The sequence below is a fragment of the Acanthopagrus latus genome, chromosome 11, assembly GCF_904848185.1.
Source record: "Acanthopagrus latus isolate v.2019 chromosome 11, fAcaLat1.1, whole genome shotgun sequence".
Lineage (NCBI taxonomy): Eukaryota > Metazoa > Chordata > Actinopteri > Spariformes > Sparidae > Acanthopagrus > Acanthopagrus latus.
Window position 1 is genome coordinate 15,314,813 of NC_051049.1, and position 23,725 is coordinate 15,338,537.

General features: G+C 39.8%; 2 protein-coding genes across 10 annotated transcripts; one reads left to right on the plus strand and one right to left on the minus strand.

Annotated features, from left to right (window-relative positions):
* Positions 1-1,309: 1,309 nt before the first annotated feature.
* zgc:153738 (uncharacterized protein LOC558115 homolog) lies at positions 1,310-7,670 on the minus strand. Of its 4 annotated transcripts, XM_037115894.1 has the most exons (20): positions 7,530-7,670; positions 6,882-7,209; positions 6,634-6,753; positions 6,244-6,426; positions 6,070-6,141; positions 4,926-5,131; positions 4,720-4,804; positions 4,519-4,629; positions 4,335-4,410; positions 4,096-4,202; positions 3,807-3,893; positions 3,660-3,721; positions 3,470-3,552; positions 3,068-3,175; positions 2,912-2,980; positions 2,781-2,833; positions 2,316-2,402; positions 1,951-2,128; positions 1,631-1,869; positions 1,310-1,515 (listed from the first exon to the last, which is right to left on the minus strand). In XM_037115894.1, exons 1-20 carry the CDS (start codon positions 7,538-7,540, stop codon positions 1,399-1,401), a joined length of 2,382 nt encoding a protein of 793 aa, XP_036971789.1. In that variant the 5' UTR covers positions 7,541-7,670; the 3' UTR covers positions 1,310-1,398. The 4 variants fall into 4 exon arrangements, with proteins under 4 accessions (XP_036971789.1, XP_036971787.1, XP_036971791.1 ...); XM_037115892.1 differs by having other exon boundaries at positions 2,781-2,980; XM_037115896.1 differs by lacking the exons at positions 1,310-1,515; positions 1,631-1,869 and having other exon boundaries at positions 1,987-2,128; positions 2,316-2,442.
* Positions 7,216-23,412, plus strand: alkal1 (ALK and LTK ligand 1). 6 transcript variants are annotated; one of them, XR_005077927.1, is made up of 9 exons: positions 7,831-8,090; positions 8,373-8,498; positions 8,979-9,053; positions 9,346-9,627; positions 13,251-13,304; positions 13,972-14,055; positions 18,811-18,884; positions 22,303-22,468; positions 22,892-23,412. XR_005077927.1 is itself a non-coding variant. In XM_037115899.1 (8 exons), exons 4-7 carry the CDS (start codon positions 9,357-9,359, stop codon positions 18,873-18,875), a joined length of 474 nt encoding a protein of 157 aa, XP_036971794.1. In that variant the 5' UTR covers positions 7,216-7,420; positions 8,373-8,498; positions 8,979-9,053; positions 9,346-9,356; the 3' UTR covers positions 18,876-18,884; positions 22,892-23,412. The 6 variants fall into 6 exon arrangements, 5 of the variants coding, with proteins under 5 accessions (XP_036971794.1, XP_036971796.1, XP_036971793.1 ...); XM_037115899.1 differs by lacking the exons at positions 7,831-8,090; positions 22,303-22,468 and adding an exon at positions 7,216-7,420; XM_037115901.1 differs by lacking the exon at positions 22,303-22,468 and having other exon boundaries at positions 7,709-8,090; positions 13,975-14,055.
* Positions 23,413-23,725: the final 313 nt, after the last annotated feature.

A 23,725-nucleotide genomic window follows, 5' to 3' on the forward strand; every position in this document is an offset into this window, starting at 1 on the left:
GTCCTGCTGGGGCACAAAAAACAACTTGTCGTCACTGAGAGGGGAATGATGGCCTGCAAACGCAAACCAGTCTCATTTTACAGATGTCTAAAAGCTTTTAACAGCTTCCTTGAACATTTACATGGAAAAGGATAAAGAGTACATTTAGATAGACCAGGGGACTTTGTGTAAATCCACAACAGAACTCTATTGGATTAGAAATCAGGGATTTTTTAGGGTAATTTCAAAACAGGATGTTGATTCAGAAGTGGCCACAAATCGTGTCCACCTCAGTGAAGACGGCCAGCTATCTTGAAATGTGGGCCTTCACATGTGCAGCATCCTATCGATGGTGCACACAGGCTAAGAATAGAGTAATGTTGAAGAAACCAAGGCAATGTGAGGATGTGTTGAGTGAATTTAGAACTCGACAAAACAGCTGAACACTCCACCTAAGCCTCTGGATCCTTGTTTGGAAACGCTCCCCCCTCCTGTGTGTCACATTTCCTCTGGTACAGTCTCTTTACACCTGACAGCGGTCATAATAGAGGAATATAGAGACGGTCAACATATATATTTGATCCACAATGAACATCTGATCATCAGCACAGTGTGTTAAAAAGCCACTTCCTCCAGGTTTTGAGTGTTACACCATAATATTAGTGTTTTATTTAACCAAATGTGAATATGTGTCATAGCAAGAATATGTGTCATAGCAAGGCAGCCATAGCCATACAGCAGAACAACTTTAGATGCCCTTGACTGAATAAAAGAGACAGTCTTGGCATATCTAATTACAGTGTGGCCTTGTGTCTGTTGACTATAGCCATCTCAAACCCCCGAGCCAGGCCATTAAAAGTATTCCAGCCTATAATCATATAGAACATGTACTTTGGTTGCATATTAAATGAGTCATATTGAGGTAAAGGATCAGCCATACAGTGGATCATCTCCAAACATAATCACATGCAAGAGTATGTTTGTACTGAAGTAAACCTTAAGCAAACAAGGAAGTGCAACAAAATCCTGATATTTAATTTGTAATAACTGCAGATATAGAATTGATATCTATCTTTGGACAAAATGTTGACATAGATCTAATTAGAGGAAATCTTAATGTGCACTCTTATTTATAGACTATATAAAGTCTGTAAGTATTTGAAGTATGGGAGCTTTGGCTTTCTACCTCTTTTTCAGGTCCATTTCATCACGACACTATTATATTTTCTTACTCATCAGATATTGGTGTAGGCATTTCACTGCTCACCATTTCTGTTGCATTCTTTAATACGTACCCGACAGCCCCACAGAAAAAGATACACAAAAGAAACAAAATGCCTGCTTTTAATTTAATAGATTTATTTTTCAGGGGAAAATTTCTCATAAGACAACTGACACATTTAAAACATTATGACAAACTTATTTTTTCCCTTTCTTCTTTTTTGCATCTTTTCCTTTTGCTGGCACCTCCTCTTCTTCCTTTCCGGTTGCAGCTTTAATCCTCTTCTTTCCCAAGGGTGTCTTTGCATACCAGTTCTGATGAAATGCAAGAAAAATAACATAGTATAAATTAAACAAATGTCATCATACTAAAAAATTGTTATGCCAAAGCATTGTACAATGAAATCAAAACAAGAAATATCCACTATACTTTAAGGGCCTCCTCTTCCTCCTGAAACACGGGGTCAATCTTGGCTAATGGAGCAACAAACTCGGCAGCGGTCAGTGGCCGGTTTGCCTGCTGCAGGATGCGACGCTTGGTGACAGTACTCTGTATCACCTGGACCATGTGACCTGGCGTGTAGCCGTCAGAAATCTTTGCAAGAGAGCTGAGGTCCAGTGCTCTGGTTACCTCGCCTCCCTGCTTTTTGATCAGTTGCTTCCACAAGACTGAAGGCAGAGTCAAAAGTCAATTTTTCACACCCACAACCAAAGATATCATTAACATGATATATTTTTAGAAATTCTTACTGTATCTTGAGCCATAGTCCGGTCTCGGGATGAGGATGATTTTGCTGTACATTTTGCACAGTGACTTGATATCAGCACTTGATGGGTCTTTCGTTGTTCCTATGATCAGGACTCGATCCTCTCCTTTGATCAGCTTGAGAGACTTTGGCAAGTCTTTCTTCAAGCGTTTGGGATCCAACTGTATACAAATCAAAAATAGTTTAAATTGCCACAGAAAAAGATGAAACATTTCAGGGAGTAACATGTGAGAATATTAGCTTAAAACAAAACATATATAAAATGTCTGATGGAAAAATCTCACTTTCTACAATGTTTAAGCTTTAAACAAAATAATGACTTTCAGCTTTTATCTATCTCAGACATACCTCTTTTTCCTCCTTGGGAACTTTCTTGTAGAACATTTTTTCTGTGTCTTCAATCCATATTACAGAAGGTTGTAGCAATCTTGCAACCTGTGCAAAGATGATCACGAAGAGCTGCAATTTTTACTTCCTGGCAAAGCCAAAATATAAATAACTGCAAGAGGCGCTTGCATAACATTCCTCATTTTTAACTCAGCTTACCATGAAGTATAAACTTAATCAATAGTGCTATGTTTAACATGACACCATACCGCCCTGCATATAAAACCCATAGTGGGAGTATAGTCACTGCTTTTTGGCTATGTATGACTTACAGCATTAAGCATTTAGGTTGGATAAGGTTTACATTCACATTGCATGACTCAAAGAAAGTAAGTGACATGTTTGCTTGGAAAGCAGTTCATTCAAAAACTCATTACATGCTTAAATGACAAAGGCACTAGAGTCTATCAAATACCGGTGTGTTACCTTAAACACCATGTGAAGCATCATGGCGAGGCCGCTCTTGCCTGGGTACTTTCCTGCCGTGTTCAGAGGAGACAGATCAAACAGGTTAGCACCTGTTTCCTGGCAGATTGCATGGACCAACATCTTCTTACCTACACCTGCTGGCCCTGCCAGCAGGATGGCTTTTATCAGAGGAGCCTTCTCATGTACCAGTTGAGAGCCTGCAGACAACACACATATTGTATTCAAACCACAAACAATAATATCATAAACATTTGTTTTAAATATGACTTGACTGAATTTCATACCTAATGGTAAAACTGCATACAGAGATAAGACCTGCCGCACATCTGACAGTGATGGCATGGGCTCAATGTCATTTTGCCTCAGTGTGGTGCCAAGATAGCTATAGTCACCTAGGAAAAGGAGGGAACAACTATTAGACCAAAAGTTAATAATATACATAGTGAGAGAACTCCACTACCACAAAGACTGATGATTAAAACGAAATGTTCGTTGTGATCATTATGTTTTGGCAGTCACAATCCAGAAGGGGGCAGCACATCACCACTTCATAGTTTCTAGTTCTCTTGAACGTTGCAGCGATAAATTACAAGATTAAAGATTAAGAGCATACAATTATCATAAAACACAAGAAAAGATGTGAAAAATGGCACACCAGTAAACAAAAACAATATACAGACTCTTACCCAAGTAATCCTGCAGCCTAACATTATTTGCCTGTTTCAACAAACCATTTTCCACCAGCTCCTGGCACAGAGATTCAAGAGTCCTAGCAGATGTGAAAACATGATGTAATTGTTTTCCCCAGCTCATACAACTCAGTTCTGTCCTGAAAATCTATTTTTTCTTATAACTGCATCCTCTGTGTGAACTCACCTATCAGATGTCAAATCCTTCTCCTTTTTCTTCTTCTTCCCACTCTTAGATCCTTTCTTTTTCTATAAAGTAAAACACATATGAGGACATAGCTCAAGGTAACAAATGTAAACTGTGTGTGGCTTGTTATTTGTATTCACTCATTACCTTGGCATTTCCTTTGGTTTTACCACCCTTGTCTTTATCCACAGCTAGCTTCCATTCAGCCAGCTTTTGTCTCATTTGCTCATCTACCTGATACAAGCAGCACAGAACAGTGAGTGCTACTACTGGTGGTGCTGTTATCACTTTGAATCACCAATGACTGAGACTTTGAATTGTTTAAATTACAGCAATAATGCCCAATTTCCTTTGAGTTTTGTTGTTAAATTCCTAACGTGTATTCTTTAGAATATGCCATGCTTTAAAATGTATTGTATTCTGTGGTCTACGTAACCTGTAGACGGATCTCCGCCTCAATGTCTTTCCTCTTTTCTTCCTGGATCAGCTCCACCTCGTGTCTCTGGTTATAGTTTCTGGACTCATTGCGGGTTTTCCAAAAGTCTGAGGGATGAAAAACATTCAATCTAAACTTTATCTATGCAAGTGAGTAAGTATTACATCTTAAATCTGGTTTTCAACTGAAAGTGTTGACAAGCCACAGGATATCTTGACCTTTATTCAATTTAAACATACCTGCAAAGGTTTTGTTTCCCACTTCCAAGTCTGACAGAAAAGCCGAAGGCAGCATCTTCAAACCTGCTTCCTCTTCCTGTGGTACAGAATAACGTTACAATGGCTCACTGAATGTGCAGTCTTTATTGACATCAGCAGAATTCACTGAATGTTATATTAAATAAATTTAACTCTGAGCCCTTACTTCCTCATCATCCTTCCCCTTGTCCTTTTTCCCCTTTTCCTTCTTTTCCTCCTTCCCCTTTGGTTTATTGCTGGAATCTTCTTCTTCCTTTGCAGCTATTTCTTCCATTAACTGAAAAAGGCAAACATCATTCTCATTCTGCAAACTACTGTAAAAAAAATATGCAATAAGTCAGGTTTTTTTTATCAGGGTGTATTTTACCTGCTGAGGGTCCTTTTCAGCAAAGATTAGGGCCGAGCCTCCATCCTCTACATCTGGGTAGTCTGGGAATGATCCTGTAGCATCACTGTTTAGAAAACAACCAAACAGAAGAGAACACAACTGTTTTATAACATTGATTAATTTCAATAAATGTAAAAATGTTCCACTATAATAATATCTTAACGAGGTCTTCTGTGTCACTTTACCGGCATTCAATGAACCACTGTTGGATCTGGTCTTTCATGGTCTTACTGATGTCATCACCCTCCACATCCCGTATTTTATTTGTGACAGCCACTACAGACTTTTGATAGTCATCCTCATACTCCTCCTGCTTAATGCGCAATGAAGCTTCAATGGCCTGGGCAGTAATTTCTGCAGGAAGTGGCACCTGGTATTTTGGATCCATGACCTAACACGGGAGTGATAAAACATACTTCACATGTTAAAAACCGGCATTCACACAGAAAACACTGATCCTAAATTGATTAAAACATCTTGTCAGTAGTCCTGCCGTTAATAATATAACTCCTTGACAGCACAATATGCCACCATGTCAAACATTTGCACAACTTGTGCGTATATTCAATGTAGAAGTGAAGCTAACTGGAAACCAAAAACACGATAGCTGACCAGAAACACAGTGAGTGATGCTGGCTCATTTCGTACATCTGTATATACAAGTCTATTGTCTGTTTCTTATTTTTTATTATATTGTTTATGTTTTACTTTTATTACTGTTTATTATTAAATTGACACACAAATGTCCCCACTTGCGGGACTAATAAAGGAATTCTGATTCTGATTTTGATCCTGTCTCAGGCGAGTGTGAGGTGACCAATCAGAGCAGACTGGGTATTTGGGAGGCAGCGCCTTAAAGAGACAGGAGCTAAAACAGAGTGTTTCAGACAGAGGGGGAATACAGTGTTGCATCAGTGGACAGTATGAGAAAAACAGTGTTTTTTGAGCATTAAACCTTTTCATGTATGTATTCCAGCAGCAACAACAATAAAAAAAAAAAAATGAACCTAAAAATGTGCATAACATGTTTCCTTTCAGTGAAATATATCACCTGAACAAAGTAGTTTGTAGGTTGAATTTCATTTCATAATACAGTTGCTACTTTTTCATAGAAAATAATTATGTAATTATGTGTAGCTTAACTTAATCTTAACCTAGAGCGGGGATGGCATAAGATCTGAAAGAACACATATCATTCAGCTTTTAGATCAGTTTCAGTAGAGGCACTGCTAATTTTGTGAAAAAGCGTGGATGCATTTTTATTTAATTATTTATTCTTTTTTTTTCAGTTTAAGACGATTAGCAAAACTAATGGCCCACGGTACTCACCATTCCCAGAAAAATCATTTCTTCATCCCGAGCAATCTTTGCCCTCTTCCTCTGTATGTAACCCCTCCACACCTGCAAGTCACACCAAACTAAATCTTTCAGTAAAGTAAAATGACACAAGCCAAAGAGAGAGGGAGAGAAAATGGCATGTGGGATTATGTTAATTACGAGGACCTTCTGAATGCAAACTGAGGCCAACTCAGTGTCAGCTGTCCCAGAGTCCTTGGTACTGTACATCCTGTTCATCTTTCTGCTCTCTTCATTCAACTTTGCCCTCAGCCGACCTTGGCGGGCCCTCTCTGCCACTTGAATTATCTTAAGGGCCTCCTCTTGACTCATGTCCTTGGCCTTTAGAGGCTGTGGGGATGGTAAAAAAGAATAATGGATATCTTTTTCTGCTTGTCAATGATTCATTGAAAAATTAATGAATTAATGAATGACTGATTTTTGGTTTATCCTGATAACTTTTGTGTGTAACAAAATTAAATCATTAAGTGAAATTAACAATTAAGTCAGGACATTTGAAGCTTGCTTTGACCATGATGTGGCTACTTTTCAACTCACCTCTGGGCTTTCGGTATCCTCCACCATTTTAAGGATATCTGTCAGCATCATCTTTCGTTGTTGGAGTTCTTTGCTGCGCTCACTGATGAAATAGCGAGGGATAGGGATCTCAAGATCTGCCTAGAGTGACAACAAGGAAAATAGCTGTCGACTTTTGTCATTACTGAAGTGCCACCCCTCATAAATGCCAGTGTCCTCTGAGATAAGCCAATATAATAATGTTGCTCTTAAAAAAAAATCTAACTTACAGGTTTGAGCTTCAAGTCGTGAAGAACATCATCCATGTAGTGGTACTCTGAGAACTCTTTTTCCACCATTTCATTCTTCAGCTCTAACACCCTCCCTATCACACCATTGAGAATCACCCGAATAAGTTGTCTCTTCTGAGGGTGGACCACTTGGTCATACACCTTCTCCAGCTGTCTGAAGATTTGGATGTAGCGCACATAAAGCATGGCCAGGCGCTGGAAGAACACTACCCTGTCCTTTTCTGGGCGAGGGGGCTCAGCAGGCAGTTCCTCCTTCAGCAGACGGCTCAGCTCTAAATGGACATCTGCCCACAGCTGGTTGTATTTCCTGCAAAGGTGTAAATAATGATGAGCTGAGGGCCAAGCTGGGAAATTGTAGTCAAGAAGAAATACATTACAGTTTAAGCAGGAGACGTCATATTCATAGAAGAAATATCAAGCTCAAGAGACGTGTGGTATTTTTACATTTTATGCCAAGCATGACAGCACAACGTTGCCTCAGCATTGCTAATGCCGTTAGCGTGAAACCAGCTGGCTAGGTAAGGTAAAGTTAACGACAATCTAACTTTAAACTGTGTAGCCGCTGGCTAGGCTAACTTAACATTTAACATTTATAGTGATAACTGTAACGGTGGCTGTAAAGTTTACCTTTGCGACATCAGCTTCGAGAGACAATAAAATGTTTTAAGTGTAAATTATCAAATATCCGAACAAGTTAATGAGTGTGAAAGTAAACTAACGTTAGCTACAGTGGGCACGTCTTCCCCTAGCTGACATAGTAGTTGATCCGTCTCCATGGTGACAGTAATACCGGAAGTAGAATAATTTACCTATATTTGGACCGTTTAATTAGCTGAAATCATAGCGGAAACTTGTTTGAGAAGAAGAAGAAGCAGAAGAAGAAGAAGAATGAATGAATGAAGACGACGAACAACAACACGATAGCCTAATAATAATTTACCCTATACTTTTCAAAGGAAATCACCAGTGAACTAAAGAATTTGCACGTTATTTGGTAATTGATCATGGCCAACAGCTTCTTTCGACCACGTGAACTCTCCTCTAGGTGACGTCCTTCCTGTGGATTCACAGCACAGACTCTGTCAGTAAATAAATCTGTCAGTAAAGATGCGGATTTACGCAAAAAGACTGCATATTGTAATGGGATGGATCCAAATGCTGTGTAAGGCTGCCAGTGACAAATAACAGGTATTATAGATATTGAGGAAGCTCTACCCTCATAAAAATCCACTATGAATTAAAAATTGCAATTATGAACCACTCACACCCACAGATTTCATGCATGAATTAATTAGCCCACTACACTCTTTTATATTACGCTTGAACTACTGTTATTGTCTTTAAAGCGGAGACTTGTGATTAAGATAGCTGAACCAGCAGTCCACTAACTTTTTGCTCCTCTTTTCAAATGTAATTTTTGTTCCGTTAATCTAGCCTTGAACTTCATAATTGTTAACATCTCTATATCAGTTTCAGATGTGGTTCAGTGAGGGCGGAAAGCAACCGGATGGCTGCTCCAGGAGGCGCATTCTCTGCAGCGCTTAGGCGGTCACAAGACTTGGACATCGGTGAACAAACACATCGGCACGCTGACAGGTCAGCTAGAGGCTTACGGGCCCACAGATTCTTCTCTTCTCTGCATCCAACATCCAACAAGTTGGTTCACTTGGGAAACTATTTCCTTGCGCGCTGACGCGCCAAAGTCTTTGTCGTTTATTTGATTTTTTTTTTTTTTTTCAATGAAAATGTCATTGGAGCTGTTTTTCAGATGTGAGAACAGTGCTCCGGCTCTTCAGGGTTAGTTTTATGTGGAGCTGAATCGTCCTGTTGCGCTACAACAGGAGATGTTTTGGTGCGTAAAGGAGGGGCGCATGCCAAACTGAGCGAATGCTACTGGAAGAAATTGCAAGATGTCAACATTGCTTTACCACCCACTCGAAATCGATTGTATTACCTTCAAGAAGGTGGCTCCTCGTATAAATAGGGACGCATTATTTCAAGAAAGACGGTGGTGAACACAGTCTACTGGCTGTTCTCTCTCTCTCTCTCTCTCTCTCTCTCCTGTCGGGACCACAGACAACGCCTGGAAGAATTTGCTGAAGACAACTGTGTCCGCTCTCCAGGACATAAGCATCTTTAACTCCTACACCAGTAAGTGCAAAGTTAGATTGACAACATTTGTTTTTCACTTGTATTAATAAGAAGAAAAGCACCAGAATATTTCTACTGATTAATTCCACTTTTGGAGGCTGTGCATGTTGCCTCTGACAAAGATGTGTGTGTGTCATTTTGTGAATGTGAGAGATCTTAAATGTTAAGCAGTGCTGATACAGCTGGTGGAGCAATGTGTGCTGCTGTCTTTATGACTGTTTGAATTCGAAAGAACTGTGTGACCGGTTGCATTCTCCCCGGTGTAACAGAACTTATTTGCTCATGGTTTCAGACAGTGAAGTCATGCAGGTGGAGAGGAAATGGCACATACTGTTGACTATCTTCTTTCTGCTCATCACCTCGGGCCAGTGTATGGACAGCAAGGATGTCAAGCAGAAGGAAAGAAGAACCTTGTTGGATCTAATCTTACAAGTTATCAGAGACAGCCAGCAACGGGACAAAGCCGTCTCCAGGCGCTGTAGCAGTGGACTCTTCACTTCAGCCCAAGACATGAAGTTCTCCTCCCGTGAAAAGCCTTTCTATGTTCCTAGGCTGGATAACAGTAGACTCATAGGTAAGCTGATAAGATTTATTTTTAGGTCCTGATGATGAAAGCATAATCCCCATTTTACAGTGAGAGACAGCTGTCATTGGTCTGGTCTGCTCTGTATGCCTTATTTAGCCGGACTCAATGGAACCTGTTGCATTCATGTTGATTTAAAGACATTTTCATGTATGCTTAAAAAACAGGATACTGTGTCTAGATCTCTCAGTCCTCATAGGTCAAACTCACTTTGAATTGTTTGCATATGCATGCAAAACAGCTATGCTTAATCTATGTAGGACAAAAGGGTTTTGTATCACATTTATCAAACATGCAGCTCTTAATTTTAAGGGATATACCTTTTCACTGTATGTCTTGGACATGAAATATTGCTCCCTCGCGCAAACTGTGCTTGACTGATGGACGGAGATTTGGACAGGTACTGTTACCTCATGTAGGAGGAGCATCGTCATGCCAACTTGTGAATGATTCATTCAGTATGATTCATTGTGAAATCTTAAACATGAATGATGACCTCCTCTGCACACACAGCGTGACGTGCCAGGAAGCATCTCCAATCAGGAGCATCTCTGCAAGACGTATCAAACAGAGCGGAGAAACAAGATTGGCTGGTTTTTGTCACATTAATGCAATTTAGAGCGCTGCATCAAAGTCACTCTGTTTGACTGGAAGCGTGGAGCAATGACACCATAGGAGGAGACTCCATAGTGAGTGCGCTTCATTTGTCCTTGTAGAAAAGTCCACGCCGTGTAACCTTCAGTGTTAGGATATACAGTATATCCTGATGTTCTGAAATTTCCTCAGAAGCATTTTGAAATAATAATAATGCTTTACCCAAATGCCTCAATATTGATATTATGACAATATTGTAAAAATGGGTACTGAGATTATGATAAATAATAATCAGTAATGTGGATATAATGATTAAAGTGGGAAAAGGCAAGTGAAGATCACAATGTTATTTCACAATAACTTCAGGGACATAAAATTTAAGATACATTTTTTCATGATGTTATTTCAAAGTGTTTACATGCGACTCATCTTAAATGCATGTCTGGTGTTATAACAACTAAGGGTTTATAACAACTAGGGGTCGAGCGATTATCAGGGCAGATACACAACATTTTCTGGCATTGGTGATATATTCTAAAAAACTAATTTTCAAAATGTGCTCTGACACAGCATCCTCTAACACAATGTCCCGCCTCCAACAATATCTGATTGGTAACATACTTGATCAATAGCCTATAAACACTGAATAGTATGAATCTGCAAAGTAACTAGTAACAAAGTACCTCATAAATATACTTAAGAACAATGCTTGAATAAGTTGTCCTAAGGTTTATCTTATCAATGGCTGTTCGAAATTGTGACACAAAGATTTTCATTTAAACTGCAAATTAATATTGGTCTAAAATATCGATTTTCAGTCTCCTTGATTTCTTATAATCTTTTTGGTATTGCCCCTTTAAAAAGCCATATCAGTCGACCCCTAATAGCAACCCAATTTATCACTAACATTAGGTTGAAGATCAGATTTACCTATTAAAGAAAATGACAGCTTGGGTTTACCCCAAACTGGTAGTTAGTCGGATACATTGCTCTTATGTCAGTTTCAAAGATGCTAGCAAAGCAGTATAGTTAATAAAATAAGTCCAGCAGAAATGTGACCCACATGTTTAACTATATATCCCTAAATGTTACAGTTGCGACAGAAAATGTCAACAGAAATAAACAAGTTTGCAGATTTATCGTATCTCAACAATACAAGTCAATCATCAGTTGTCTTCCCGGAAGTGACTGTTGTTGTTAGCCACAGTCGTCATGGCGATATAACGAGTAGGACAGGCTTTTGAGTTCAGAAGATTGCGTCACTTGACTGTAATTCAGCCTTAAAAACCAGGAAAAGACATCGCGTATGACGTAGCATAATGTAACAATATCCAAAGTCCGAGATGATATATAGTCTCATCTCACAAGAACGATATAATGTTGACGTATTGCCCAGTCCCAGTTGAGCTGTATTTGAGGTCTCTCACAAGTAGGCAAGTACTTGCAGCAGCTCAGCTTTATTGGTTTAAGTAAATCATCATGTCCATACTGGATTTAAGCCATTCGAGTAAATCTTTGATACATCTCTCTTCAATTATCTTAGTTTCAAGGCAAAGGGTTTCGTCCAAGTCAGACTGTAATGAAGACAAGGTATCTAGAAAATCCTTTTATGTACAGTAACTGCTTTATTTCTAAACCGAGCATGGTGTGGTCCTCTTTGTATGTATGTGCAGTAGGAGTTAAGAAAGTGCAGAGAGAACACAGTGTTTTGTTTATCAGCAATTGCAGATTCTCCCTGCCATCACTATCAATTAGATCATGTTTAAGAGACGTTGCACAGGCGTCGTACAGCTCCGTCCTGGCCCCAGCTTATGCAATTGGAAAAGTACCTTTCTCAGACCACTGACTGCATGGAATTTATCTTTTGAGGATATTAAAAGCAGCATATTAGCAACTGGTGCGTGTGACACTACCAAGGATCCATGGTCACGCAAGGATAGATGTTTTGAACACAATGAAGAGGAAGGAGAAACATCTGTAAGCCCCCTGACGTGTTTAGCCCCATTGGTAGCTTTCCGTGTTTCTCCAAAGCCGTGACTGTGGCATCAGAATGACAGCTACGAACACAATGAAAGAGAAAACTTCTTAGTTTTCTTTGTTGCACTTTTTGTTTTCATATGTGTGGCAGAACAAATGAGCTTTTGACTGCCAGCCTGAGGCTTCTGTATTTCATGAACGTTGACATGTATTTATTACAGTAATACCCAGAACATACAGGACACATCCAGGCTGCAGCTTTAACTCTTCACATCAGAGTTTTGGGGTTGATGGTACATTTAAGTCCATAACTCCTAACAGAATACTTACATATATGGTTTGTTTATCCCTTTAATCTCTCTTTTACTGTGTATTGGATTTTAGATGGTTACAAAATGACTTCCTGTGCTGGTACAGCATTACATGTTCCTGGGTCTGGGGGCTAATGTGATGTTAGCCCATTAACTGCCATGGACTTATTGTGATGAGCATTAAACTCCAATGCAATAATCTCTTTAGCCTGTTAGCTCGGCCAATGTGTTGTCAGACACCTGCACGTGTCGCCTACGTGGACATTGAGCAGAGAGGGGGGTACTTGATGTCCTTATCCCTGTCTAGACCTTATTAAACGTCCCCCACACCAGATCTCCAGAGAGAATGATGTGAAGGTGTAGATTCATAACAGAACAAAAATTTGTTCGCTGCGCCACTGCTCATTTCACTTTTCACAAAACGATAGCAGCCATTTAGGATGCTGTGGTTGAAAAACACCTCTACATAAGATGCAATGAGAGCACTTAAATGATATTATTGACCAAAATCATCATGGGTGAATAATAATCATGCTGATTCATGTTTACCTGAGCTATGTTTTGAACCTTAAAGTGCTGATTTTGAGACATTTCCTGCATCACTTTGCAGGGCAGGGTGACTTTGACAATCACAGTCGCATTCGTCACGATTACTATGCAACCTTTAGCAGGTGCTCACTTGTTGTATAATGGCTGTCTGATTGACAAGCTAACAGTGATTTTCTTTTCCAGAAATTGTTCCCAGAGATGTAAACATGAAAGGCAAATTCATTCAGCATTTCACAGGTAAGAAAATTGCCGTCGAAGATAACTTCATGAGTGCAGAGTTTTATCCCTGATTGCATTTCGCTGCTTTCCTTCTCCAGACATTGCAAAGGTATTTTATCTGGCATAGTTTGCACTTTACCCATGCAACTTTTAGCTGGATATTGGTTGTTTTACCCCTTTGAGAGTTTTCCTTCCTGTAAGCCAACTCAAGTGTGCTTAAGTCACATAAAACTTGAACAGTGGCGTAGCTGCGGGTCAGAAGAGGGTTGTCTGGCTTAGCTGTAAGGCAGTGGTGCAGAGAAATAGCACATGGTCTGAAGCCGACAGAATTAAGTTGAAGGCAATGCAAGGTTAAGCTGATTATTTGTCTCAGGACCTATGAGTGGACATCATTATTGGTGTGAAAATCTGGCAGTTTAGATGTCGGTGCAGAAACACTTAAGAGGTGATTATCGGGCTCGAGCCGCTAAGTCCAGCTGAACCCTCGTTCCTTAGCCATGTTTGTGATAGTGTGCTGTTCACTTGCACTTTGTCATGTGTCTGGGTTTTTTTTTCTTTTTCCTTTTGATTACTCAAGAATTCTTTGTGGGCTTATGCATGGTTATACTAGCAAATATGATAAAGAGGAAAATGATGAAGCCTTTGAACATTTTTCACTTTGCCTGACAAGACCTTTTTCATTAAGCAGGACCAGTCAAGTTCTCGTCGGAGTGCAGAACACACTTTCATAGACTTTATCACAACACAAGGGATTGCTCAAGACCAGCATGTATGTATGCTTTTTCCTTCCATGTGTCTCCTTTTGTACTATGCTAATGTGCTAATGTGCAATGTCTGTTGTTCCATCTCAAGTACTGTGCTTTAAATGCTTTGACGATCCATGTTGTAAATTTGAATTTTATTCAGAGTGATTGGTTCCCACATGGACAAAACATTTGCCAAATTGGAAAGGTTTTGGTTATTTCAATTGGCTTTTCTTTTGAGGCTTTCCTTACCCAATTTAAAGCTGCCATAATCGTCATTTTAGACCTCCTGCCCGTTTTGCTGTTGTCAATCCCCTCCGTCCCTCCTCTCTACGTCATCCCAAAAAACCACTGTGGTAATAGCAGAAAAAATAAGGATCCTGCTCCTTGCACGTTCACCAGCAGACAGGACTGCCTCTTCATGGCGTTCTTTGTCCTGATAGTATAAAGTGGCCAGGAATACCAGAACATTGCTCTCCTCTGTTACTACTGTTACAGGGGAGAGGAGAGACATGGGTTGTTGCTTTAATGTGAACATGATTCTAATGCTGAAAGAAGGTGACATGCTGGAAAGTCTATATAACATACAAACAGTGTATAGCGAGGTGATTTCTGGCCGTTTGGGGACAAGACGTTTTAAAGCAAAGCCATTTCTATTTCTAACCGCTTGTAACAGGTTATGCATTTCTTTGATTTCCAAGCCATTCAATTAAAGAGGGATGTTCATTTCTCTGAGTATTTAGTTTGAATAGATTTTATAATTACAATTAAAACTATCTAATATATTTTTGATTAAAAAAATCAAAGATACTTAGAAAGATATCTCAGACTTATATTATTGTGCAACACTTGGAGGATCCCAAAGTGCTCAGAGTTATAACCACAGTTTACAAACTGAAGGATCAGTCCTCCTCTCTGAGATGTTTACATCTGGGAATTAAGGAGATGATGTCAAGCAGGCATCAGAGAATGATTGCAGACCATGCCCCTCGCTCACAGATAGATTTCTATTAAGCTAGACTTGACTTTATTGTAAACAGAGTTAGCAGAATAAGAGTTAAGTAAGCCCCAAGTCAGACCATGTCCTGCTGTGGCATGCAGAAGGCAGTTCAGTAAAAGACGGTCAGGGACACATGGTGGACTGGAGATTCCTTTGTTGGACTGTGATGACGCAGAGTATTGTTGAGTATTGCTAATGTTACTGATGCTGTTATTAGAAACCATGGATGATTGTGTGTTTACATATCGAGCAGTTAAAGGATCATTGCAACCTTAAATGCTCAGTTATGAATTAACATAGTGCAACAACTCTGACGTCAGTACTACCTCTTCTGTCTTCTCAGTGGGTATGAAAAATTATTTTCTACCCACTATGATTGACACTGTTACATTCTAGAACATATTGTGATTAAAGGATGAGGATTATGTAAAGGATGATTGCATTTCTTAAAGGGGCTCTCTGAAATATTTTGTAGAAACTGATATGTAGTAATCACTTTTCTGTTGGCTACATGTGAGCATGTTGTAATGTGACATGTCTCTCAGGTGCTAATGCTGCTGGACTGTTAATTTATTTCTGACTCGGTTTGGATTTTCCGTGACAGTCCAAAGGATGTAACTGTATACACATTCTCAAGTGTTTCTTCTCAGTGCCTGAGTTTGCCTCTAAACTAATGACTTCCAGCACAACATAGACATTCCACAGAGCCCCTTTAAACATCAGAGTTAAACATGTCAAAGCTGCTCAACAGTTTGTGACAATTAGTAAATCTTTATTTGTATAGTGCCAATTCACATCAAAGGCCATCTCATGACACCTTCCACATGAAGCAGGTCTAAACTGTACTCGATAATTAAGTTGACTACAGAAACCCAACAGTTTTCCCACGAGCAAACGACAGTGGCGAGAAAAAAACTGCCTTTTAACTGGCAGAAAACTCGGAGCAGAACCAGACTTAAGGGTTCTGCCTCAACGGGTTAGGTTGAGAAAGAAGAAGGAGCCCCGTTTTCACTGCCCATCCAGGGCATGCATTGATTCTCCTCATCCCCGTTGGTGTGAAAGTTTCAGATGCGGAGAAGGGGTACAGTTTTGCTGCTGCTCCGATGCACCCGCTGGAGTTAGCATCAGAGCAGCAGCAGAGGTGAGTCAGCATCTGCGGAGGCGCGGATCAGAGGGGTGTGTCGGTCTGACGGTGGTCACAGTCAGACACAGATCTTTCACTGATCACATAAAAGAGAAATGTACCACACTTCAAACCACAAAGCAACGTCTAAGGACCAAACACAGTAATTTGGTAACTGGCAGTGTCTTTGGCAATAGGGCCAATCACCGTCCATGGGAACCTGCGAGACAAGTGAGCACAGAGACTCCAAGTCAGTAAGATGTATTAATGAGCGCTCAGTGCATCATGGGAAATCCCATGGCAGTCTAAACCTATGGCAGCATAGCTAAAAGCCAATGTGGCCTCTATCTATAATCTTAATCAAAAAGAGAGTTTCAGGTGTACTCTTAAATGTAGAGACAGACACCCTGCCTCCTGATCTGACACTGGAAGATGGCCCCACAGGAGAGGACCTTGATGGTTGAAGACTTTGCCTCCCATTCTACTTTCGGAGATTCTACAAACCACAAGTAACCCTGCATCCTGAGAGTGCAGCGTTCGAGTGGGGTACTATTAGTTGCTCTTTGGTTAGGGCAGGTGTGGTCATAAGCAATTAATGATTATTAATAGTAATTATTAAAATGAAAAAAACAAAACAAAATCTCATCAAACTGCAGCAGCTAAAACTATGAAACTAAATCACTAAGACAAACTCAAGCAACAAACAACAAATAAGCATGCAGTTTGTGTGTGAGTGTGTGTGTGTGTGTGCGCGCAAGAGGGGGAGAGAGAGAGACAAGATGGCGGACATGAAGAGAGAAAGAGAGGGAGAGAGAGAGAGAAAGAGAGAGAAAGAAAGAGGGCCAAGATGGCCAATGTGATCTCCTGAGAGATGACTTCACAAAGTGTTCAAGATGGTGGATGTGGGCACGTCATGCCACAGGCTGGTCAGTGGAGGTGACCGCACAAGGCTTGAACAAGCAATGGCGGAACAGAGTCGGTGTGTTTTAAATCACAGTCTGGTTTTAGACAGAGCTAGACTCTGAGGTTCTGAATTTGGTGTAGGTCCAACCACAAAACACGTGTGTGATGTTATGAGCACCTCATGAGAACGTGTGCGTTTACCCGAACAAATGCGAGTGTGTACGTGTGGGTTAGTTGAGGAAGAGAGAGAAAAAGCACTTGGAGGCAGCAAAGAGGGAGAAACAGCTGGGGAGAGGTTATACTCGCCTTTCTCTCACTCAACGGCCGGTAAGCTAATTATTTGTATCTGCCCAGACACCAAATAAGTCTCATAGTTTTAGCATGTGTCCGTATGCCTCCTTAAACCAGCGCGTTTCCTCAGCATGGATGAATGCTGTCTTAGCACTGTAGTGTCCTACGAGCGGGCTGATAGTGCCTGTTCTCGGCATTATAGCAGAGGCAACCGTGGAGTCAATGTGGCTGAAGAAAATAGGGCAAAGCAGGCCGCCTTCTGAGTGGAAGTCCTCACTTCTGCAGGGATGAGAGAGACTGGGTTGCGCAGTATTCAGTCCCTGTGCATCAGGCTGTGGCGCTAACCCTAACCCTTGATGCAGGGGTTTCAACCAGCTATAGACCCATATCTAACCTTCCCTCATTCTCTAAGACTCTTGAGAGTTACCCATCAGCTGTGTGACTTTCTACATAACAGTAGTTTCAGACCAGTACTATTCACTTTATATATGCTTCATTTGGGGAATATTAGTAGAAAACCCTGAAATCGTTTTCATAGTTATGCAGATGATACACAATTATGCTTATCAACTATGCCAGCTGACACTAATCAGTTTGGTAAATGTCAGGCATGTATTAAGGACATAAAAACCTGGATGACCTGCAATTCACTGCTACTAAACTAAGGTAGAACATAGTTCTGGCATTACTCTGGCCCCCAGCACCACAGTAACGAATCTGGGAGTATTTTTGATCAGGATTTGTCCTTCAACTCTCATAAAACTAATTCCAAAGGCAAGTGAAGTTAGTTAGCCACTCTGCACTGGCTTCCTGTAAAATGCATTGTTGAGACCTCAGCACAAGGTCCTAACAATAGAGATGCCCACATGGAAACCAAAAATGCCTAAAAATGCTGCCCCCACACACTAGCAAAGCCTGCAAACAAAGGAAAGTGCAGCAACCCCAGTGTCCCGTATGTGGCGCCTGGTTGCCACAGTCCCCCAAATTCTGCCTCTTATAAGCAATGGCTGCAACTGCACCTGCTCTGCCAGTGTCTCAAGGAATGAGAGTATTAATACGACTTGGATTTATTAAAGCTGACATATTCCTCATTACACAGCCAGGTTTCAGTGAGACTGAATAAGTCAATATTATGATCTGATATCAAATAATTTACAAAAAGAGCTTTGGATGGCAGAGATCTAACATTTAAGAGTCCACATTCAAGTGTTTATGTGAAACTCCTCTTTTGAAATTGGTTTAAATGGTTTGGGGACTGACACCGTCTCAAAGGCGGCAGGTTGGGAACTGCTCTGAAAGAAGCTCAGAATTATAGCAGAGCAGAATTTGAAACCTTAAAAGTTTGTTTTTCTATCATTTGTTCCAGTGTCGAAGAATCCAGCTATTTAGTGTAGCAAACTCCATGTAAGCGCTTTGATTGCATGGACTGTGATTTTGATATTTCCCCTCTGTCTTCTTTTTCAGATTACAAAAGATGTGCAAGATTGCTAACACGGTTAGCAATGAGTCCACTCTGCATGCAATCGTAGATACTGCATGTGAGTAGAAGTGTTTCTCTCTTGTCTATACATGATTCCTCTAATTTTCCTTCTCAGCGTCCTCTAATGCAATGGTTCCTGTGTGAGTGGTCCCCCTCAATAGCCCATATATGATGAAATGTCTTTGAAATGTGATAGTATGCGTTGAAAACATTTGTGCTAGTTATAGACACAAAACAATATGCTATTAAGTTTTTAAAGATTTGTCTCCCTGCCCCTGTAATTATGCCTCACAATGGTTTGGTTTACTACCTACCAACCTGCATCTCCACACACAAGCCCTGTAAAAGAGCCTGGGGAGCAGTCTCTAATGTGTTGCTGGTGGTAAACTTCTAATAAGTAGCTACTTTTGCACAAGTTAACATTGTTATTACTTCTACCACTCAGCAGAATAAAACACATTTACAGTTGTAACCAGACTGCATTGTGTTCACTCCTCTACTTCACGTCTGAATCTTGTGCATCAGTGCAGCCAAAATATTAGTCACAGTTATCGTTATTATTAGTCATCAGGGTTTCATCTTAAAACACTTAATGCAACAGTGCTTTTTGGGGTCACCTTTTGTGTCCCAGAACTGTTTCTTGTCCTTCACAACAATGAAATCAAATATCCACCCTCACTCATGGGGGAAGCAACTAATACAAGTGGATCCAAGTTGGCTTTCGTATGCTGAGATAAAGGTCAGAATGATGGCATCATCAGACTCCTGTTTGTTTATTATCCCTGCACAAGTCAGATTTATTCACCTTTGTTTCACCCATATTTTCCCCGGTGGATCTATTACCCCCCCCCCCCCCCCCCCAGAGGAGCCCACCCCCAGTTTGAGAACTATGTGCCAAAGAAAAAATGGATAAAGTAATTAAGATATGTGATTTTATGTGATGGCATCTAAATCATTTTCTCTCAGCGCTAACAATGGAAGTGAGTTTCTTTGTTGTTTGCAGTCAGATTCACTCTCTCTGGTCTGATGTGAATCTGGAGAAAACTGATGCTCGCATAATCAGAAACATATCTGCAGTGCATCTGTTCAACATTTCTTTGCTTTAAGGATATTGTATTTCTCAGTAAGGGGCACATTGTAACACTATCCTGTCAGAAAGAGGGTTTGGTGTATTTCATCATTCAAGTCAACAGTCATTTAAGGTCGGTGCTAGTTGGCTGAAGCTGCACAGAAAGATGTTTCCTCACACACGGAGGAAAAATGTATAGTAACAACACTTGCTGTAGCTGCACACACCTAGTTTCTGTCAGTCCGCTGCAAGAACTTTAAATGAGTTTGTTAAAAAGCTTTGAGGATTAACTTTTTAGTGCTGCAGCGTCCACTTCCCTCATGATTATTTCTGTAATTGTTTGTTTGTTTAGATGTTTTAACTACAGTATGCTCAGTTAAATACAGACGATCCTCTTCCACTGCTCATTAATTGAAAAAACAGCAAAAAAACAGAGAAAAAAGCTTAAATGCTGACAACTTTAGTCCGTAACCACAGTTACTACTTACGGCTGCCACCAGCGATTGTATTGATTACAGATTCATCTGTTTATTATTTTTTCATGATTAACGTTTTGTCTGGAACATTTCAGAAAATAGTGAACATGTTGCACGACAGTTTCCCACAGCCTGAGACAAAGTCTTCACATGTTTTAGTTATTCCGTCCAACAACTCAAAACCCAAGACATTTATTTTGTAATGATTAAAGACAGAGGAAAGCAGTAAATAATCACACTGGAGAAGCTGGAATCAGAAAAGGTTCAGCTGCACCCTCCTCCCCTCCAAACAGTTACTTCATTTATCACTCAATTATTGAAACTGTTATTGCTTATTTTTGGTCGTGCGAGTAAATGTTTATTAGTCAACAGTATGATGCCAGCTCTCGGTAAAACAGCCATATATGAAATGATGTGTTCTTCACAGCTTTGTCAGCCATGAAGGTGAAAATCCTTCTCACATCCCTTGGATAATCATGGATTTAAAGATACGTTTGATGGTTAGATTTATTAAGAAATAGAAGTATTAAAAGTATCACATACAATCATGTAAATGTGTGCAAACATTGTTGTCCTGGCACCAGTGATTATGTCTCAACCATTGAAATACTTTAGGAGTATCTGTCAGGGAGAAGCCTTGCAGAAGGCTTACGATGCCATCTTTTGTCAGTGGTGGCATGTAAGTACATTTACTCCTGCTGTGTACTTAGGCACAAATTCAAGTTACTTGTACTTTCTTGAGTATTTCTATTTTATGTAACTTCATACTTTCAACACTTGCGTACAAATAATGTACGTTTTACTCCCCCGCATTTGTCTAAAAGCTTCAGTCAATAGTTTGCCAGTTTTTTTTAAATAGCTCATTTGTCACAATAAAAAAGGACAAAAGGGAAGCAATTCAGTTTTACACAGCTGAATGTGTGACATGGCCTCATGAATCTTCAGTGTGTGTTAAATGTATCTCACCAGTGTTAAAATTGATGCCATGTGTATCATTTCAGTGGAACCAATGGTTTGGGTGTGTTCTTTTATTTTGTGAAAGATTTGTAATGCAAGTTTGTAGTGAAAACAACTAAGAAAAGGTGTAATGCAGCAGAAATACAAGACAAAAACATGATATATAATAGTAAAACAATGACACAGATGGCTTAAATGCACAATGACTACTTTTTACATATGAAGTATTTTTAGTTGATGTACCTTACTTAAAGGATAAGTTCCCCCCAAACAACTCAAGTACATGGGGACCTGTTTTAAAATGTAAAAAAACTACTAAACTAACAAAAAACATTACAGGTTCTGTACAGCTCGTCTGGCATAGTCCCAATCTCTGGAAGCCCTGAGATCTCGAATTGATTTACCAAAAGACACTATAGATGCTGCATTCACGTCATGAATTATATTTCTCAAATGTGCATGTTACCATCAACCTCCTTTTTTTTTTTTACTTCCGACCGTCATGTTTGAGCATCACGTGACGTTGAGTCAGCAACTTGTTTACCAACATTTTCTCTGACTTTCCAAGTCATTCTTGTGAATTTTACCAGTTGTAAATACATTTGCACAAGGAGAATAGTGCAATGCTGTTTGTTTTTTTGTGAAGCTCCAGAAATGTTTTGTGCACTTCAGTTTTGGGGGAATTATTCCTTTAAGTAAGGTTTTGAATGCAGGTTACTTTAACTTGTGAACTTTACTTTCACAGTGTCGTATTAGCACTTTTAATGACGTAAAGGCTCTGATTACATCTTCCAACAGTGTTTTCATTGGCCCCACTTGGCCACAGATTCTTATTAACATTATCTGCAGGTGGATTTATAACAAAATATTTTATAATAAGTAATGCACAGGATGGTGTTTTCTTATAAATTCATTGTTATTGCCTGAAATACTTCTACGTGCTTCTCACGCTAACACACTAATCCTAAACATAGCCATTCTCAAGACAAAGGCAGGACTCAGACTATCGTCAGCGGGGTGGTTTCGGACGTAGTCATAGCCATCCTTTTGTTAAGATGATCTTCGATGACAGCAGGTCTGATGCGTTCAATGCCATCTAGTCCTAGAACCAGCGTGGGTAAAAGCCATTAGGTCGAGCTGGTAAGTGATTGCAGTGAGAGTTCATCACACACGTGGCCATTTCAGTTAGTTTTTCGTGGTACAGGACCTCCGGTGATTATCAAATTGAGGAGGCTGACACATCCTCAGTTATTCAGTTTTTTTTTTCAAGTGAATCAGATAATAAGATCCTGTCTGTACTGTTCTGAGAAATCTGACAAACGTGTGTCAAAATCCTCCCGATCATTTCCGAATGAGCTCAGACATAACATAGAGAAATGGCTGGCCAGTAATGACCCTCTTTAGAAGCTGACAACACCATTTCTTTAGAAAGGCTTAAATGTCAAGATATGTCTTGCTAAGACTGGACAGGAGATTTTTCTTCTTTAAAATGCAGCTGTAAAGAAGAAACTCAAGGTGTTTAACGCTAATCAAGTTTTTTTTATCATTATTATTTCATTCCAGGCCCCAAAATAATGAAAGAGGGATCCATGTGTTGCCAAGGAAGTGCCTTCAAATCCACAGCAGTCATATGAACATTTTTTTGTGTTTATGGTGTTTCTATTTTTGTTGTTCTTGTTGTCATTACTGAAAATGCTGATGGACGTTGTGGGTTGTTTTTGAATGGATTTGCTTTTTATTTACCTGTCTGTACCATATATTTGTAAGGAAACATTAATTTAATATTGAATACACCTATTTATTGAAAGGGTATGTATATAATGATTACACAATCATTCCAAATCAGATTATTTTGGATATAAAAGTTATGTGTGATGGAGAGGAAGTGTTTTGTTTTTTTTTTTTCTTCTTCTTCTACTTATAAATGAATTCTACTATTGGTCTGAAAGGTTTGTCATGCTCTGTCGTTTTTTTCATTACATTTTATTTGGCACTTGAGTGACTGCTGACGATGTGAACATATGGAATGACAACAGTGGTGATAATGCACTGTCGTACTGAACAATAAAGAATATTGAAGCACAGCATGTTTTGTTATTACTGGAGATTGAGGGGATAAGAGGTGGATGGGTGTGACTGCAAATAGAGCTCAAGGGAGTTGACTACTTTTTCTTGAAAAAATGTGAGTTCACAACATTTACCTCTGTTCTGCTCTCTGCTTAGTGTTAGGGCAACTCCACCAATTTTACTGCGTGTAAAGTGTGTTTCCACGTCTCGATGACCCGTACTCCTGTTTATGTGGAAAAAGTCGTATAAAGCCTTTTGTGGCTCAAGAGGAGGCTGGATCTAATCTCTAAATTGCCTCAAATTATGTCAAGTAAGAGGTTTCAAAGATTG